Source organism: Giraffa tippelskirchi, chromosome 10, assembly GCF_054371585.1.
Source record: "Giraffa tippelskirchi isolate mGirTip1 chromosome 10, T2T-mGirTip1v1.2.pri, whole genome shotgun sequence".
Lineage (NCBI taxonomy): Eukaryota > Metazoa > Chordata > Mammalia > Artiodactyla > Giraffidae > Giraffa > Giraffa tippelskirchi.
Window position 1 is genome coordinate 89,954,222 of NC_137284.1, and position 18,945 is coordinate 89,973,166.

General features: G+C 38.5%; 1 protein-coding gene across 5 annotated transcripts in view; it reads left to right on the top strand.

Annotated features, from left to right (window-relative positions):
- The window catches only part of GSAP (gamma-secretase activating protein), a 217,702-nt gene that overhangs the window by 127,425 nt on the left and 71,332 nt on the right, over window positions 1-18,945 (top strand). For all 5 annotated transcript variants that reach the window (XM_081535704.1, XM_081535705.1, XM_081535708.1 and 2 more), the window contains 8 exons: window positions 996-1,065; window positions 1,359-1,412; window positions 5,499-5,587; window positions 9,958-10,027; window positions 11,212-11,261; window positions 16,767-16,871; window positions 17,110-17,169; window positions 18,273-18,316. In XM_081535704.1, the coding sequence (XP_081391830.1) occupies window positions 996-1,065; window positions 1,359-1,412; window positions 5,499-5,587; window positions 9,958-10,027; window positions 11,212-11,261; window positions 16,767-16,871; window positions 17,110-17,169; window positions 18,273-18,316 (542 nt within the window). The remainder of the gene's footprint in view (window positions 1-995; window positions 1,066-1,358; window positions 1,413-5,498; window positions 5,588-9,957; window positions 10,028-11,211; window positions 11,262-16,766; window positions 16,872-17,109; window positions 17,170-18,272; window positions 18,317-18,945) is intronic.

Consider the following 18,945-nt stretch of genomic DNA (forward strand, 5'->3'; position numbering starts at 1 on the left):
AATTTGTCACATGAATTCAGAGCCTTCTTATTAGCTCAAAGTTTACTTTTCCTGACTTCTCGACGTTTTTTATCAACTTTTGGCCATTGCATTCTAGTATGTTCTCAGTGCTTTTTCAGTCTGCAAGTACTATTTACCTTCTTAATAGTTCTGCTAGTCACTGTTCTCTTAACTTGTTCTCTCCTGAAGTCTAAGATTCTATCTTTCCTTATACCCTGAATATGTTTTAAGAGAGTTTGCTTAATATAACTGTGATTGTCTCCATTTCCTCAGTCTGCACCTCACATCCTCCTTCTGCATGACCATTTTAATTTTCTTTGATATTACAGGAAATAGAATCTTGCAACATTTAAACAACAAGAAAATAAAATACAGGTTAAATAAAAATAGCAGATTACTTTGCCAGTATTCTAAATATGGGCATCCTTTAGGAGGTGTACTTGTGACAGTCTCTTAGACATAGTTAATGATGTCATAGTTATGTAATTTGATTAATATGTTAACTTGCCTTCATAATCCTAATTGCTCACCCTTGAGTGCTTATTATGTGTGGCAGACATTGTGGTAAGTATTCTCACATGGATTATTTAACTTAGCACTTCTAAGGATCTCCCAAGATAGGTAGTAACATGATTCCTATTTTGCTGATGGGAGGATAGAATGGTTGAGTAACTCATCCAAAGTCACACAGCTAGCAAGTGACAGAATTAGGGTTTGAGCCTGGGTCAAGCTTGACTTCAAGGTCTGAGCTTTTAACCATTACACTGTGTTGTCTCATGGTTAAATTTCAGTGCCAAACATGGCCTACAATAGCAAACTTTTTTCTTAAAAAATAATCTGAAACTTCTCAGTATAGATAAACTGGTTCATTGGTGGTCCTTTAATAAAATATTTGCTACAGTGATACTTGCTAAAGAGCTGAGTGGGGATTTGCATTCATAAAATTGTTATTTAACATAAAAATACAAATTAAAAAAATCCTTCTGTTTTAATAGCATCTCTATACATTTGAGAAAGATTTGCAAGTTGTCAGTTGCTCAGTCAACAGGGAGAAAACTTTGCTGGGTAAGTTGAACTCTTTTATTGCTACAAGTTGAGAACTAAGCTATATTTTTTGAGTTTCAAAGTATTGAATTTTTACAATAATTCATTATTCTGGGAAAAGATGTACTTTTGAGATAAGATTTGAAATAAAGAATTTGTAAAGTCTACCTACAATAAAGAGTGCTTTGTATTTTACTTTAATCATCCACTGACAGATCCTTTGAGCCCTCACTTATTCTGGGTATTATCTGGTCAACTTTAACAAGCCACTGCATAGATCATTTGCTAATGGATTTTTTTTCTTTTTCCATTAGCTACAAGTTTAGTTCAAGCTGCTAAAGAAGGAAGGAGTAATGAGCTTCAACCAGGTAATGAAATTACAGTTTTTAGTACTTATTGATAAATGACGATTTATTGAGCTACTAAGTCAAACTGCAAGCATATTTACAAATAGCTTTATCTCAGAATAAAAAGGCAAAGGTCATGTCAGGCATGTTCTTTGCATTTTTTTCCAAGTAAACAAGAAAGTACAGAAAATAATATAACAATGAATAACAGAAATATTAAAAAAGGCAATTAGCACCTGCAGACTAAGCAGGTGCTACAGGCAGAAAGAAGCTGGTACCAAAGATTGGGAAGAGGTTAGTATTTGAGCCCAGATAGTTTGAGAGATGATCCTAGGAAACTCCATTAAAGGAGTTTTTAACAGAGACCTGAAAGGAGGGAGGCAACAAGCATGCGTCTATGCAATACAAGAGACCCAGATTTGATGCCTGGGTCAGGAAGATCTGCTGGAGGAGAACATGGCAACCTACTCTTGCCTACAGAATCCCATGAACAGAGGAGCCTGGCAGGCTGCAGTCCATAGGGTCACACAGAGTCGGACACCGCTGAAGCAACTAAGCAGCAGCAGCATGGGGAACGACATTTTTGGCAGAAGGAACAGTCAGCATGAAGGCCCTGAGGCCAGAGTGTTTGGTAGACTCTCTGGCTGTTCCAGGATAGTGAGGTCAGTGAGGCTGGACTGGAGTGAACAGGGCAGAGTGGTGGAAAATAAGGCCAGCGGGACATAAAAGTGAGTTGCAGACAGATCATGGAAGCCCTTAGGAGGTCTTTTGTTCAGCTACAATTTCAGAAATTATGTGACCAGAAAGAACTATAGGATCTGTTTTAATGATTAGTCCTTTGAACAAATATTATGCAAATATTTTGCCTTTTGCTGAAGGCTAATTTTTTGTTTGTGAATAAGTTGATAAGCCAGTTGACTATAAAATGTAGTTTGCCTCAAGGTGTTAACACTGTTGCTTATCATGAGATTTTTCCATTGCAAATGAGACAGACTATAATGTATCTCATATAAGCAAGATAGGATTCCTTGGTCTACAAACTTTACGACAAAATTTTTGTCAGCAGTGCTTCTTCTCTTCTTGGCTGAGGCCATGCAAACTTGTTTTATTCAGGAAATGGTCTTCCATAGGAAGCCAGGCACAGCTGCCCCTTTCACCCTTCCTGGAGGTATTATATTTTCCCTAAGGCATAGCAGGTCCCTGTGGGCAGTGTCTTTGGCCCCACTGCTGCTCCAGGGCCCCAGGAGCCTTTGTAGTCAGTTAAGTGCTGCAAATGGTCCATGGAGCTCCAGAGCTTCTAAACAACCAGACTTGATTGAACTCTTCCGACCTTTTCACTATTTCACAATACGTACCTTTACCTGCATCTGACCAGGTTCTTTTTCTCACTCTTCACCCTCCCTGTGCCATGCCAATGCTTGTGCTTTTTTTTTTTTTTAATTTAAATTCAAGTTAAACAAAGCAAAAATATTCACTCATTTCTCCCCTCACCTCCTACCCCCTGCCTCCTGCAACCACCAATCTGTTCTCTGTATCTAAAAGCCTGGTTTTGGTTTTGGTTTGCTTTTTTTTTTTAGATTCCACATATAAAAGAGATCATACGGTATTTGTCTTTTATTTTAGTTGATTTACTATATTGTGTTAGTCTCTGGTGTACAGAAAAGTGATTCAGTTACACACATATGTTTTTTTTTTTCAGATTCTTTTCTATTATGGGTTATTACAAGGTATTGACTATAGTTCCCTATGCTCAACACTAAGAACTTGTTACCTATTTTATATATAGTAATGTGTATCTGTTAATCCTAACTCCTAATTTATCCTTCCCTAATCCTTTCTCCTTTGGTAAAGTTTGTTTTCTATGTCTGTGAGTCTGTTTCTGTTATGTAAATAAGTCCATTGGTATAATTTTTTTTTTTAGATTCCACATATAAATATCTTGATATTTGTCTTTCTCTGACTTAACTTCATTAGGTCCATCCATGTTGCTGCAAATGGCATTATTTCATTCTTAATATGACTTGCTTCACTTCGCATAATGCCTTGAGGTCCATCCATGCTGTCCCTTTTGGTCCTTCTGCTCTACTCCCTACAGCATCGGTGTCCTGCTGGGTCTGTTTTGCCTTTCAGTGATGTACTCCCAGGCTCCATTGATACCTGGATTGTCTGAATTCTTAAGACAGCTTTAAGCACTTCATGGAATCACTGTGGATTTTAGGGCTGAAAGTGATCGTAGAAATGATCTGATTCTGTAGTTCTTCACTTTATTTTTTTTAAATAACAAAACACTGATAATTCCCTGGCAGTCCAGTGGTTAGGACTTGGCTTTTTCACTGCTAGGGCATGGGTTCATTCCCTGGTTGGGAAACTAAGATCCTGCAAGCTGCACTCAGTGTGGCCAAAAAAAAAAAAAAGCAAAAATAAACTAAAAACAAAGCACCAAGGCCTAGGAAAGCTTCGTGATTTATTGAAGTATAGTTATCAGGTTAGTGACAGATTTTAAACTAGAACTGATATCTCTAGAATCCTATTCCAGAGTGCTTCCCGTTACACTGTGAAAGCACATGGTATGTTATTGCGAGACATTTTTGTTTGCCCAATTACTCTTTTCATCAAGCTACTTATAGTAAGTATCTGGGCTGCCCTAAAGAAATGAAAAATTAGTGTAGGAAGGTGATTTCTGCCCTGCCCTCGATAAGCCTCCCATTTTAAAGGTAAGTGAATTTAGCTGATAATCTCATCTGGGAACAGATTCATTGACAAAAAACCTAAATATAGGTGATTTGTTATTTTTCCAATGAGAAGATTCCCCTGCCTGCCCCCTAAAAAGCTTTTTCCTCTAGTTGGAATATATAAACGTTTTGGGCAAGAGGTGAAATAGTCAAATATCAACTTGTACTATTTACTGTATTAAATTAGTTATATACACTTAAGACAATAAGGAAAATTGCTTTTTTTTTTGTCATTCCCACATTTCACAGAACATTTCTGTTCTATTTTTCTTCACAAGTATCTTTGACATCAATATTTCTTATTCTTAGAGCCATTTTTTGAGTCATCAAACAGACTCCCAAAGCATCTCATTTTACCTTGTCTCAGTTATTAGAAGTATAGCCCTTTTGAATCGTCAATGACCTGTCACTGGAATTTTTATTCTAAATATCCATCGACCAAACAACCTTTACTTTTGATTTTTTTTGTTGTTGTGTATTTGTGATCCCACATAATAACTCACTCACTGTTTTGCTTTCAGTAAACTCTAAAAAGTGTTTTTACAGAAATATCCAGTTCTTGAAAATGTGAGGCAATATCCCAGAAAATATTTTATATTCTTTACATTTTTTTTTCTTGACATACAGCAATATTGTTAGGTTGCTTTCTTAAATAGTGAAAACTGGCATTGATTCAATTCCAGGCTCCTATGCCATCCCCAAATTGTAAATTATTATTCAAAATAAAGTCATTGAGAAAGCACATGAGAATATTAAAGCTGTTATAAGAACTCAAATATAAGGCAACTCCTTTTCTGAGAAGGGAAACTCTTGGTCTAAATTTGAATATCTGTGGTAACCCCATTATAGCCTGTGTCCAAAACTTCCTCCTAATTACTATCTTTAATGACATTTGCTCAGATGTGACACTGAGGAAATAAGTGAGTCTTTATCCATGCAGCTCCACCCTTCCTGAGGGAAGCGCAGCCCCTGTCCTAGTTGCTGTCAACCCTGACACATTCATTCATCAGAAAGTTTTTTTTATATTTTCCTACACAAACTGTATTTGCTGTTGTGCTACAGAATTGTAGTGACACTGAACTGAGATGTATTTGTTTAGACTTAAAAGCTGAGAGGGCCTGTGAAGTGATGGAAAAATGGCTGAGAAATGAGTGGGAACTGGTTTCTCATTCCATGTACATTGAATTCTTTATGATGTTTTCTGTATCTACTTGCGGTTTTAAGAAGTCTCAATTTTAAGATAACTGCTTTGGTTTGTGGAGTAACTAATACAGTAAGTAACACGTTTTACATTTTCAAAGTTCAGGCCTATGTGGAAGAGTAATGTGTAATATTCTGGACTTTGCTACTATTAAAAGCATCCTTTACTTTATAGGATCAAAGTGCTTAACTTTGTTGGTTGAGATCCACCCCATTAACAATGTGAAGGTTCTAAAAGCAGTGGATAGCTATATTTGGGTACAGGTAAGTGAGCATATCTTTATCACTTATCTCTTTAATCAAAATGCATGAGACCTAGAGACAGTGGTGTTAAAAGTGTTTTCATACACATTATCACATTTAATCCTCAAAATAATCCAGTGAATGGGTATAGCTGGAATGAACACCTCTTCCCTCGCAAACATGGAAATCAAAATTCAAATCTAGCTCTCTGTCTCTATTACATCATGGTTTTTTGATATAATAGATGTTTTTACATGATAAAATATTGAATATCAAAACACATTGAAAGGAACATTAAAAATGGCTTATCTAATGTTTCATAGAGTTGACAGGTTAAATACCTGTGTTTAAATGACATAATTAATCCCTGCATTTCTCAACTCCATGCACTGATGGAGAAGCACTGTGTGTATAACACAAATAGATATAGTCAATCCTCATTACTTGCACATAGAATTTGCAAATTCTGCTACCCACTAAAATTCATTTGTAACCCCAAAAGCAGTCGTTGGTAGACATGTGAAAATTTGTCACCCAATGTACATGTTCCCAGCTGAGGTAGAACAAGGTGACCCTGCCTTTCAGATTCAGTTCTCAGACTATAAACAAACATTGTTTTCATAGTCAACTTAATGCCATGTTTTTCACATTCTTTGGCAGTTGATTTCATATTTAACATGTCCTCCAAGTATATTGCTGAAGTAGTGTTTCATGTTTCTAAGTGCAGAAAGGCTGCTACATACTTTAGAGAGAAAAAATGTGTGTTCATTAGATCAACTTCGTTTAGGCATTAGTTTATAGTGCGGCCGACTGAGTTCACTGCTAGCGAATCAACAGTATCTTTAGTTGTGGCACACCAGATCTTTTGATCATGATGCAGCATACAGAATCTTTTTAGCATGCTAACTCTTAGTTGCGACATGTGGGACCTGGTTCCCCTAAAATTGGGAGCACGGAGTCATAGCCACTGGACCACCAGGGAAGTCCCACAATGTCTTTAAATAGGGACACACATTAGACCAAGTTTTGTTTTATTTTGTTGACAAAAATGTTGTAGCTAGAGACTCATAGGAGCCTTTATCACTATTTCCCTTGGGAACAGTGGTTCATAGTTCAGTGTTTGTGGTGACCTTATGGAACATAAGGCTTCCATGGTGACTTAGAAAGTCAAGAATCTGCCTGCAATGCAGGAGAGTCAGGCTTTTTCCCTGGGTTGGAAAGATCCCCTGGAGAAAGGCATGGCTATCCACTCCAGTATTCTTGCCTCGAGAATCCCATGGACAGAGGAGCCTAGCGGACTACAGTCCATGGAGTCACAAAAGAATTGAAAACGATTAAGCACTGAAGCAGGCATGTATGGAATGTAACTATCACTGAGAACAAGAATCGATTACCTGCGTTCCTGCTGGGTTGCATGAACAGTTACCTGGTGTAGCCTCCCCCTACCCTACCTACTTTCAGCCTCTGACCTTGGGTCTCCCTCTGGCAGTGTGTGTTGGGAGAATGGGTTGTCTCTCATGTGCCTGGTTGTCCACTGTCAGCCAGTCCTTCCAGTTGTGCATTTCACCATCACTCCTGGCTTCTCTCTGGGCTGCTGCTTGCTGCCAGACAGGGCCTGGCCTGGAACTTGTAAGCTACATTCCCTCCCCCAGGAATCCACTCTGTTTATTTATACTGTCTTCAGTGCAGGGGTGACTGTGGGACACTTCCCTTTTCTGGCATGTTCTTTTGGTTTCTTTACCATTTTTATCCAGCACTGTGTAGGCAGTGATGATGTTGTTGAAGGATGGGTAATCAGAGTGTAGGAAGGAAAAAGGTTTTACAAATATATAGTTGCACAACACTCTGAATATATTTAAAAAATACTGAATTGTATTATTAATAGTGAAAACTGTGAGTAGTGAATGTTGTTATGTGCATTTTATCTTAATTAAAAAAAATAAAAATGCAAGGTGCATAATTGCACCCCCACCCATGTGAAGTAGACCCACACTCATCTTGGTCTGTCCAGTTTCCAGCCCTGCTCCTTGCTTTCATGCTCAGGCCTCTGAAGAAAGAAACTCCTCCAAGCCTCCACCCATGGCAAATCCCCACCTTCACCCTCTCACCATTCTGCTCTCCTTTAGAGAAACACCATTCATTGTCCACAAAATTTGCTCCTACCCTGTGATCTATTTCCTTTTTCTTTCCAAAACATCCATGATGATTTCCAGTAGTATATTTTCCCTCTACCTGTGCAGCCTCCGTGAAGAAACTTCTTCAGGACAGTAGTGAGTGGAGTCCGGATCTCAATCTGGGACCGTTATAGAGTTCCCCACTGGCATGATCACACCTTCCAGATAGTTCATTGGATAATTACACACTGGCCATGTCCTCATGCCTATAGTATGTACCTTCCATCAATGAATATTAACAATCACAATCTAGCTCAATATTTACAAAAATAATTATTTTCCTAATATAGTCTATATAGATTCCTACTCACAAAACAAGCAAAACAAAATCTTCAAAATCGTTGCATGCTTTTGTAGAGCTGTGTCTGAAGCCTGTCTTATGTATATTCTCACTTGTAGTCTTTGCTCCGGGGTTGCCTCAAATTAGAAATAAAAACAACCACATGAATGGAACTTTTAAAATCATGATTGCCTCACAGAGACCAGGCAAAGGTTTAGAACTGGTCATCACCTTAGTCTAGGTCACAGCCCTAAGCCAGCAGGCCCTGGTCACCTCTGGAGACCCAGGGAACACCAAATCTGTAGTTTCTCCTTATTTTGAGGCATTGAGTATTTGCTCTTCCATTATCTGTGTGGTTTCTTTCATCATTGCTTCTCCGCAACTCCAGTACACAAAGTATGCTTTTTGATGTACACAGTTTCACAAATCAGCAGAAATAAGTTCAATATTCTTCTCATAGCTGAATTTTGCATTGCTTTCTATTTTACAGTTTTGAGTTTATTGCTGTGAAGAATGCGTGTGTGTGTGTGTGCTTAGTTGCTCAGTCATGTTCAACTCTTTTGCTACTCCATGGCCTGTAGCCCGCCAGGCTCCTCTGCCCATGGGCTTTTTCCCAGGCAAGAATATTGGAGTGAGTTGCCATTTCCTCCTCCAGAAGATCTTCCCTACCCAGGGATCAAACCTGGGTCTCCTGCATTGCAGGCAGATTCTTTACCTCTGAGCCATTGGGGAAGCCCTGCTGTGAAGAATGGTATAAGTTAATGCTTTGTTTTTCTCAAAGGGAAATGACTACAAGCAGTTTTAAAAGTTAACCAATTCTAGGGACTTCCCTGGTGGTCCAGTGGTTAAAACGCCAAGCTTCCACTGCAAGGGGCATAGCTACAATTCCTGGTTGGATAACTAAGATCATGTATGCCGCAGTGTGGCCAAAAAAAAAAAAAGATAAATCTTTTTAAAAGTTGACGAGTTCTATTCTAATTTGGCATTATGAAAAGTTAGGATACCATGTAATGTATTTTGTCAAAAATTTCCCTAGTGTTTAGAAAAGCTGTAGGCTGTAAAACAGGGACGTGAAAAGTTCTGTTCTTTTATTACGCTTTCAAGTTTGGAGGGAAAACCCAAAATTCGCCAGTGGACCTAGTGAGCTGTCTTTCATGTTGCAAAGTGAAACTTCAGATTTATAGTTACTCTTATAATGATGAAGGAATTAAGTCACTGGAGTCATCCCATGGCCAGGTTCCCCTCATTATCACAGCTGATGGTGTCAGGCCTTGTGTTTCTGGCTGCCCGCTTTGTCCTGTGGGCTGACAAATAAGGGCAGGCACAGAGGAGGAGGAAGGGCTGGATCAGGCCTTTTCTTCCAGTGGCAGTCGTTGAATACTTTGAGGTAAATCCTCCACCACATGCCACACTGTGACTCACTGTCCTTTCCTGGAAAGTCCCTGGTTCTGTTGTGCTTTGTCTCTTGGATGTGGGACTTTGGAAGTTGTCGTGGAGAGTTTGTTTACTTGGCTCTCAAATTAAACACTAGGTTTAGCTGCATAAGAAATTGTTATCGATCACTCTTTTTTGGTGCTTGTGAAATGGAACTTTCTGTTCAGATGTTGTTTATTGAGATTGTTTTTGATTGACTTCAGAATCACACATTCCAAATAGGAAGCACCATCCCTAGGAATGGCTAACAGTTTAGCCTAACTGTTTAAAGAAATTGTGTTGGACCTACCATCAATCCCCTCCTGCAAAACCGAGCTCCTGAAAGTGTTCCTTTTTCTTCCTTGCTTCCATCTATAGTGTGTGTGTATGAATGTAATTTGCTTAAACTATTTTGCAGTTCCCACTCCCTTCTATGGTATGTAGTAGTACAGTAATTGAACATAACTTTTGAAATAATTGTGTAAGCAAGGTAGTTGCTTATGACTTTAATTTCCTTTTTATAGTTCCTCTACCCACATGTTGAAAGTTGCCCTCAACCAGAGAATCATCTGTTACTGCTTTCAGAAGAGAAATGTAAGTATATCTTTAGGTTTTTTATAGGGACTTCATGAACAGCATATCTCCTAGTGAAGCATAGGATGTGATGAAGCTGCTAACTGTCCACTCACCAGTCCAAGAGTCCACTGACTTTGATGTCCGTTGGAGATCTAGGACTCCTGTGGAAGGACTTTCTGCCTCACTTGTTGTTCTCTTGGGCTCTGTCTCCATATGTGATGGCTTCTGCAAATATGGATTTCCAGTTTGGGCACATGGTAGAATGTTTGTAGAACAGTCATTTTTGTCTTCTTTAGTCCATCCTTCTTTAGGATGTCTGTCACGGTTGAAACTATAATGTAAGGAGGGAGGCTTGGATGGACAGAGGGAACGGCATTAGAAGCTGGAAGAAATCCATGGCAGAACTCGAGGATACATAGTGACTTGGTCACCTTCAGGTAGAGGCAGATGAGACTGGGACATCCTTTAATGATGATTTCAAGTAGAAGGAGGGATGGAGAAAGGACAAAATTCACTGGTGCATCTTATCTAGGAAGCCGTCTTTCTTGTTATGAGGTGAAGCAGCTGATTTATAATTGGAGGTACAAGACTGAAGATTCGGTTTGTGTTCACTTCTTTTGCTCTTGCCCAATTATGTATCTCACATTTTTGTAGGTAGAACCAGCAGAAGATCCATATGGCTCAATGTAAACTGCTTCCTGAGAAAAATGGTCCATCTATACATCAATAAAGTGTTTATAGTGTTCTGTTAATGACCCCTATAAAAATACCTCCCCCTAATATCTGGCATAATGAGTTTTCTATATGATATTTTCATATAAAGAGGTATTTGGTATTTGGAAATTGAAGATAAACCCTGCCAAATGAGCCCCTATTAGCCCTATATAAGACTGATGGTATTGGGGAGGGAAACACTTGTTCAGTTAAGCCAGGGGAGTAGCAGAGTTAAATGCTTCATGTGTTGGTATTGAGGAGCAGAGTAAACGCTGGACTTGAGACAGCCTGTAGAGGGAGGGTGGAGAAAGGTGGGTTTTGTTTTGAACCTTACTTGTGAGATTGCCATCTGTGATAATACTATTTTTCAGCCAGTTGTTTAATCCGCTTTGCTTTTATAAAAAAAAAAAAGTTCACAACTGTTGGGTGAAAAAAAGTACTCATATTTTTCATGAAGGTTAAACTGTCTCTGTTTTCGTTTTTAAAAGATATTGAACAATTTCATATCCAAGTTGTCCAAGAAGATGGAAATCGAGTGGTAAATATTTGAAATTCCTTTTGCTTCAGAGTTTTTTCCCATAAAGAGTAGCATTTCTAGACTATTAAGGATGTATTAATGTTATGGAAACATTCTGTTTTATTTGGTGTCTTTCAAGTTATAGACTGGTTGTTATAACATGTGAAATAATATAAAATACATGAAGGAGTTGATTATCTCCTTCACGTCTATCACACCCCCACCCCGCAATCAGTCTCCTGAGATAACTAATGACAGCCTTGTGTGATGATTCCATGCCTTGTACCTTGCTCAAGGTTAGGTGCACAGATACTGGGATTCAGTTGCTTTTACTAAAATAGATTCATAGTATAAATATTAATTTGCTGCCTTTGCTTTTGCTTAATATATCAGGGGTATCCCTGTAGGTTTCTAAATAGAGATATGACTTCTTTTAATTTGTATACATGTATACGTATACATGGATATAATAAATGAGATCATAGCATATATGCTGAGGTTCTATATAGTTCAGTTTTCTTTTCTTTTTTGCTTGTTTTCCACATCCCCCTTGACTCTTCACCTCTAACTTTTGTTCACAACCATGTGTATTGTGTATCTTTTCATACTTTTCTCCATACCTCTGTATCTCACATCCCTACCCTGATACACCCAGGGGTTTGTTTGTTATTCACTCTTTTCTTATTCAGCTTTGTGGAATTACTGCCGAGCAACCTAGAGTAGCTTAGTTCATTGTCTTCAGAAGTGCAAACAGTCCCTGGCATGGATGTACACAATTTTGTCACCATTCTTTTATTTTATTTTATTTTATTAAATTAGTTTATTTATCTGTTTTTTAACTTTACAATATTGTATTGGTTTTGCCATACATTGACATGAATCCCCATGGTTGTACATGTGTTCCTCTTTCAGAACCCCCCTCCCACCTCCCTCCCCATCCCATCCCTCTGGGTCATCCCAGTGCACCAGCGCCGAGCACCCTGTATCATGCATCAAACCTGGACTGGCAATGCATTTCACATATGATAATTTACATGCTTCAGTGGCATTCTCCCACATCATCCCGCCCTCGCCCTCTCCCATAGAGTCCATAATACTGTTCTATATATCTGTGTCTCTTTTGCTGTCCCGCATACAGGGTTATCTTTACCGATTTACTATATTCTATATATGTGTGTTAGTATACTGTATTGGTGTTTTTCTTTCTGGCTTACTTCCTTCTGTATATTAGGCTCCAGTTTCATCCACCTCATTAGAACTGATTCAAATGTATTCTTTTTTTGGCTGAGTAATATTCCATTGTGTATATGTACCACAGCTTCCTTATCCATTTGTCTGCTGATGGGCATCTAGGCTGCTTCCATGTCCTGGCTATTATAAGCAGTGCTGCGATGAACATTAGGGTACACGTGTCTCTTTCAATTCTGGTTTCCTCAGTGTGTATGCCCAGCAGTGGGATTGCTGGGTCATATGGCAGTTCTATTTCCAATTTTTTGAGGAATCTCCACACTGTTCTCCATAGTGGCTGTACTAGTTTGCATTCTCACCAACAGTGTAAGAAGGTTCCCTTTTCTCCACACCCTCTCCAGCATTTATTGCTTGTGGACTTTTGGATAGCCGCCATTCTGACTGGCATGAAATGGTACCTCATTGTGGTTTTGATTTGCATTTCTCTGATATTGAGTGATGTTGAGCATCTTTTCATGCATTTGTTAGCCATCTGTATGTCTTCTTTGGAAAAGTGTCTGTTTAGTTCTTTGGTCCACTTTTTGATTGGGTCGTTTATTTTTCTGGAATTAAGCTGCAGGAGTTGCTTGTATACTTTTGAGATTAATTCTTTGTCCATTACTTCGTTTGCTATTATTCTCTCCCATTCTGAAGGCTGTCTTTTCACCTTGCTTATAGATTCCTTTGTTGTGCAAAAGCTTTTAAATTTAATTAGGTCCCAATTGTTTATTTTTGCTTTTATTTCCAATATTCTGGGAGGTGGGTCATAGAGGATCCTGCTGTGATTTATGTCGGAGAGTGTTTTGCCTATGTTTTCCTCTAGGAGTTTTATAGTTTCTGGTCTTACATTTAGATCTTTAATCCATTTTGAGTTTATTTTTGTGTGTGGTGTTAGAAAGTGTTCTAGTTTCATTCTTTTACAAGTGGTTGACCAGTTTTCCCAGCACCACTTGTTAAAGAGGTTGTCTTTTCTCCACTGTATATTCTTGCCTCCTTTGTCAAAGATAGGGTGTCCATCAGTTCAATTCAGTTCAGTCGCTCAGTCGTGTCTGACTCTTTGCGACCCCATGAATTGCAGCATGCCAGGCCTCTCTGTCCATCACCAACTCCCAGAGTCTACCCAAACCCGTGTCCATCTAGTCAGTGATGCCATCCAACCATCTCATCCTCTGTCGTCCCCTTCTCCTCCTGCCCCCAATCCTACCCAGCATTAGGGTCTTTTCCAATGAGTCAACCCTTCGCATGAGGTGGCCAAATTATTGGAGTTTCAGCTTCAACATCAGTCCTTCCAATGAACACCCAGGATTGATCTCTTTTAGGATGGATTGATTGGATCTCCTTGTAGTCCAAGGGACTCTCAAGAGTCTTCTCCAACACCACAGTTCAAAAGCATCAATTCTACGGCGCTCAGCTTTCTTCACTGTCCAACTCTCACATCCATACATGACCACTGGAAAAACCTTAGCCTTGACTAGACGGACTTTTGTTGGCAAAGTAATGTCTCTGCTTTTAAATATGCTATCTAGGTTGGCCATAACCTTCCTTCCAAGGAGTAAGCGTCTTTTAATTTCATGGCTGCAATCACCATCAGCAGTGATTTTGGAGCCCCAAAAAATAAAGTGACACTGTTTCCACTGTTTCCCCATCTATTTCCCATGAAGTGATGGGACCAGATGCCATGATCTTAGTTTTCTGAACGTTGAGCTTTAAGCCAACTTTTTCACTCTCCTCTTTCACTTTCGTCAAGAGGCTCCTAGTTCTTCTTCACTTTCTGCCATAAGGGTGCGTGGATTTATCTCTGGGCTTTCTATTTTGTTCCATTGATCTACCATTCTTCCATGGATGGATATTCACTTGATTGCCTTTCCCCCCCTTTTATTTGTTTACATTACAAATTGTTTCAGATGTTTTTAACTTTACATGTTTGGTACACATGTTTCTTTGGCTTAAGCCCTTAAGGATGGATAAGTGGGTTGATGGTTATATGCGTTTAATAAACTTCAACACATTTTGCCAGATTACTTTCCAAAAGACTTGTAACAATTTAGTTTTGCAAGCAAAATATAAAAGTACCCTTTCCTTCTATCCATACCAGTAATAGATGTATTTCCCTTTTTAAAAAATCCAGTTTGATGGATTTAAGTTGTATCATTATTATTTGAGTTTGTATTTCCTTTAATATTGTTGAGTTTGAACATTTTCTATGCTTATTGGCTATGTGAATTTATTTTTCTGAAAATTAGTTATATTCTTGTCTATATTTTTGCTAGGTTGTCTTTTTTCTTGACAGTTGTTGTGATATTACTGATATTAAAATGATTTCCTTCATATTTAAATAGTCTACATCAAAATACTCTTTCCCTGATTTTAATTTTAAATTCTGTGAACAAAATTGAAATGAGAAATGGCATTTGTTAATTGTGTATCTATGATTGAAAGCCTCAAATCAAGAGGCCTGGCTGGGAAATGACCAGAAAGTATGTGACAGAGCTCTGGGCCCCAGATGGGTGGGAGGCAAAGACAAGGACAATGGTTGGAAATGGTCAGGCCAGAGAGGAAGGACCAAGGTGCAAAATCCCAAAACCATCAGTGAGGATTTGGAGGTAGTTAAATAAACAGATTGGAGTCGGGAACTGGAAATGGATACAGACAGAGGACTGCTGGTCAGAAGAGGGGTTGGGAGTCATGAGAGACATTCCCGGGAGAGTGAGGCCAGGAGGCACTTGTCAGAAGCCCAGGAAGGAGTCTCCTGGCCAAGATGATACAGCCCCAGCACACCTTCATCCATGTGTGCCCTTCTGTGAGGCACTGCTAACATCCCTATATAAAAACCCTATAACAACCTATAACCTGTATAACCTATAACAACCTATAACCCCTATAACAACCCTAACATGCCTATATAAAAGTGATGGTATTATATTTATCCCAGTGATTTCAGGAAATACAACAAAGTAGACTCACACAGGTGAGGTAACTCTGGAGAGTGAAGAACTGCTATATGAACCTGGGTTGCCATCAGATGGAAAAAAGATGGGTTTCCCAAAGTTAAGAATCAGATAAGTACTCTTGGATCTTTTTCCAGCAAATGTGATGGAACCAGGCAAACAGAAATAGAGGTGTATGATTCTGCTTGCCCTGTGCCTCCCTTGAGTTCCAACTTAGCCTCAGGGGAGAAATCCCGTTTGAGATTAGAGAGGGTTTAGGTACAAATATGGACCATTCTGATGATCCATCAGACCATCAAAAAAAGGTCCATCCCTTTTTTTCCTCATTCTCCTACATCAACTTGTCTTCGTTCTTTATTTACCTGTCCCACTATAGATAGCTTTTGCTTGTTGAGCATTTTGAGGAAAATGAACTCTTAATTCCTTGTATTACATTTAGCATTTCTTTGTCAATTTACCCTTGCATACCTTATTTCCTTTCCCTTCATTTGACAAGTATTTCTTGAGTACTACTACATACTAGAAACAGTCAAGTCATTGAAAATATAAAGGTGTTGTAGAAGAGTGCATACTCATTGGGGTAGACTTATAGCATTAATTAAAGTATAAATGTGATAGAAGCATGCCAAAGTGACATACAGAGATGGGGACCTTTGCCTTCATAGTGGGAGGTGAAATTGGGATTTGTACAGGAAGCAATGCCTCAGCTGGATCTTGAAGGATGAATAATTAAGTATTGCTGAGAAATGGGCAGTATCATCATGCTCATTGTAGAAGATGGACGGGTAAGAACTGTGACCAAAGCCACATAAAGGGTTTATGGCAGATCTAGGATTGTTGCCCAGCACTCCCCTCTCCTAGGCTTGAGTTTTCCCTTGTCCTCACAGTCGACCTTTGGTAGTAAAGCCCTCTAGACTGCAGATACTTGAGTGTGTTATGTCCAAAACAGGAAGCTTTGAATCTTCTATTTGCCTAGCTGTTGATTTGTGATAGGTATGGCCTTGCTTTCAACAGCCCCAGCCTATCTGTCTAACTAATAACAAGAATAAAATAGTTTATTGCTGAGTGTTATGAAGAGCAAGTAATGAAATGATACCTTAAATCTTTTTTGGAAAGAGTTTCCATGTGTATGTGTTGGAGGTTCAGTTCATTTCAGTCACTTAGTCGTGTCTGACTCTTTGCGACCCCATGAATCACAGCACGCCAGGCCTCCCTGTAGGGGGCAACTAAAAATAAACTGAGGAAATATTTACATGCATTGTAAAGATAGAATATTCAAAATAATTATGAAACCCAGATATGTTCTCCTTTAAAATAGTTATTTATTTCTAAAATCTCTTTGCCTCCTTAGGTAATTAAAAATTCTGGCCATCTCCCAAGAGAGAGAGTAACCGAAGATTTTGTTTGGGCTCAGTGGGATATGTCAGAACAGAGATTATACTATATTGATCTGAAGGTAAAAACTAGCCCACTGGCTTTCTTTTTTATGGGAGTGTTTTAATTTTGACATTATCATTATTGTAATTTATTAATTACTTCATTTTCATTGATGAGAGCAGTCAGTCAAAGTTTATTACAAATAATGAAGATTTTCATTACCGTTTGCTTTTTGGTTGCTTCCTTTTCTCTCTCTCTTTAGTGTTTGTTTGTTTGTTTGTTTCTTAATTTGTCACTTACTCTGTTTTCTCTTTTAGAAATCAAGGAGTGTCTTAAAATGCATCCAGTTTTATGCTGATGAGCACTTTAACTTAATGGTAAGTCCAGAAAATGACTGGGCTATATCGTGAAATTTTATACCCATTTTGTGATTTGTGTGAAAGTTGCTCAGTCATGCCCGACTCTATGACCCAGTGGACTACACAGTCCATGAAATTCTTCAGGCCAGAATACTGGAGTGGGTAGCCTTTCCCTTCTGCAGGGGATCTTCCCAACCCAGGGACCGAACCCAGGTGCCCCACATTGCAGGTGGATTCTTTACCAACTGAACCACAAGGGAAGCCCTTATACTAACCATTACTCCTTTTTAATGAAAGTTATCATAAAGAGCATTTTGGCATTCTTGATCATGTATTAATAACTTGTATGGGTAAGTAAAATAGTTCCTGCCAGCTCAAAGCTTCAGCTTTATAGTAAATGCAATTAATATAGGTGATTAGAAAAGTACACACAGGGAATTTCTGCTAACTGAATGCTTCACAATAAAGAAACATGGTTAAGAGTGAGGGTTAGTAGAAGTTAGTATTTAGTAGGAGGTAGTATGTGGTAGGTGTGTTCAGTAGTACATGATTACACGTCATTTAATCCAAAAGGATGTGTGAGGATGGTGGATTGAGTCTAAAGTCGATGAGAGGATATAATTTAATTAGTAAAAATCTAGAATCACTCCTGGAAAAGTATTTGGAGTGTAGTGAGAAGTATCATTGTAGTGAGGAGTCATAAGTATCTTTATCTGTGATGGACAGAACATTATTATTCTTCCTGGCTAGGAGTAATATTGGTGTCTAATGCAGATTGACATCATACCATGATAAGAATTTCATTTACTCCTCCTGTCCCCCTCCCCTTTTTTGGACTCACACTCATCCTCTTTCTAAAGATACCATTCCTTCCCTCCCTACACAATCATCTGTGTCCTATAAAACCCTACTCCTTCCAATTGACTTATTACCCAACCCATCTACAGTAGTCAAATCTCAAGCAAAATCTTGATGTATATTTATGATTGATAAATATGGTAGTTAAAGGAGCTCTTCATCATTATGTAAGCACAGTGTCATTAGGTTTGCTCTGGTTTCCAGAACTATTGTCACTTAACTAATGTCATCTTTTGCTTTGTTATCACCTGATTTTTTGACAGTTTGAAGCACCCTTGGATATATCATTAAGTGACTCAGGATTCAAGTAGGTTACTCCTAAATTATTATTATTTTTTATAGACACTTCCGGACAGAATGATTATATTTAAACATAATCTGTGATATACTGCTAAAAGGATAATTTGATGTTCTGTTTGTGTGAGGGAGTGTTTGTCATCTTTTCTGTTTCTGTTTTCTATAGGGGATATAAACAATGTTATCAAGTATGAACACAGGGTTTTTCCATGTAAAGGCAATCATATTGATTTTCTTAGCCATTTATTTCTATAGGGCATCTTCATTCTTTTTTGATCTGTGGAAGTGCTGTTTGATTCAATAAAAAGATTCAGAGTCAGAGTCAGAGAGCTCTATGTTTAGAACGAAGCATCAGAACTCTTTTCTTGTTGCCATCAAAGAGGATGTCTCAGGTCAATCCACTTATAGCTCAGCTGAGTCTATTGCTTTATTTTTTCCCCTGTTCTCATTTTTATACAAAAGGCAAGATCCCCCCCCCAGACTATTTTACATTTAGTAAAAACAAGAGATACTTTTGAAAAAATAGACTCAAAGCCATAAGTGCACAGAAGAAATGAAAGTCTTCCTGAATTAATGATAATTGCAAAATGCTACATTTCACTAGCTTTATCATATATGAGTATTCAGTTCTGTTTATAT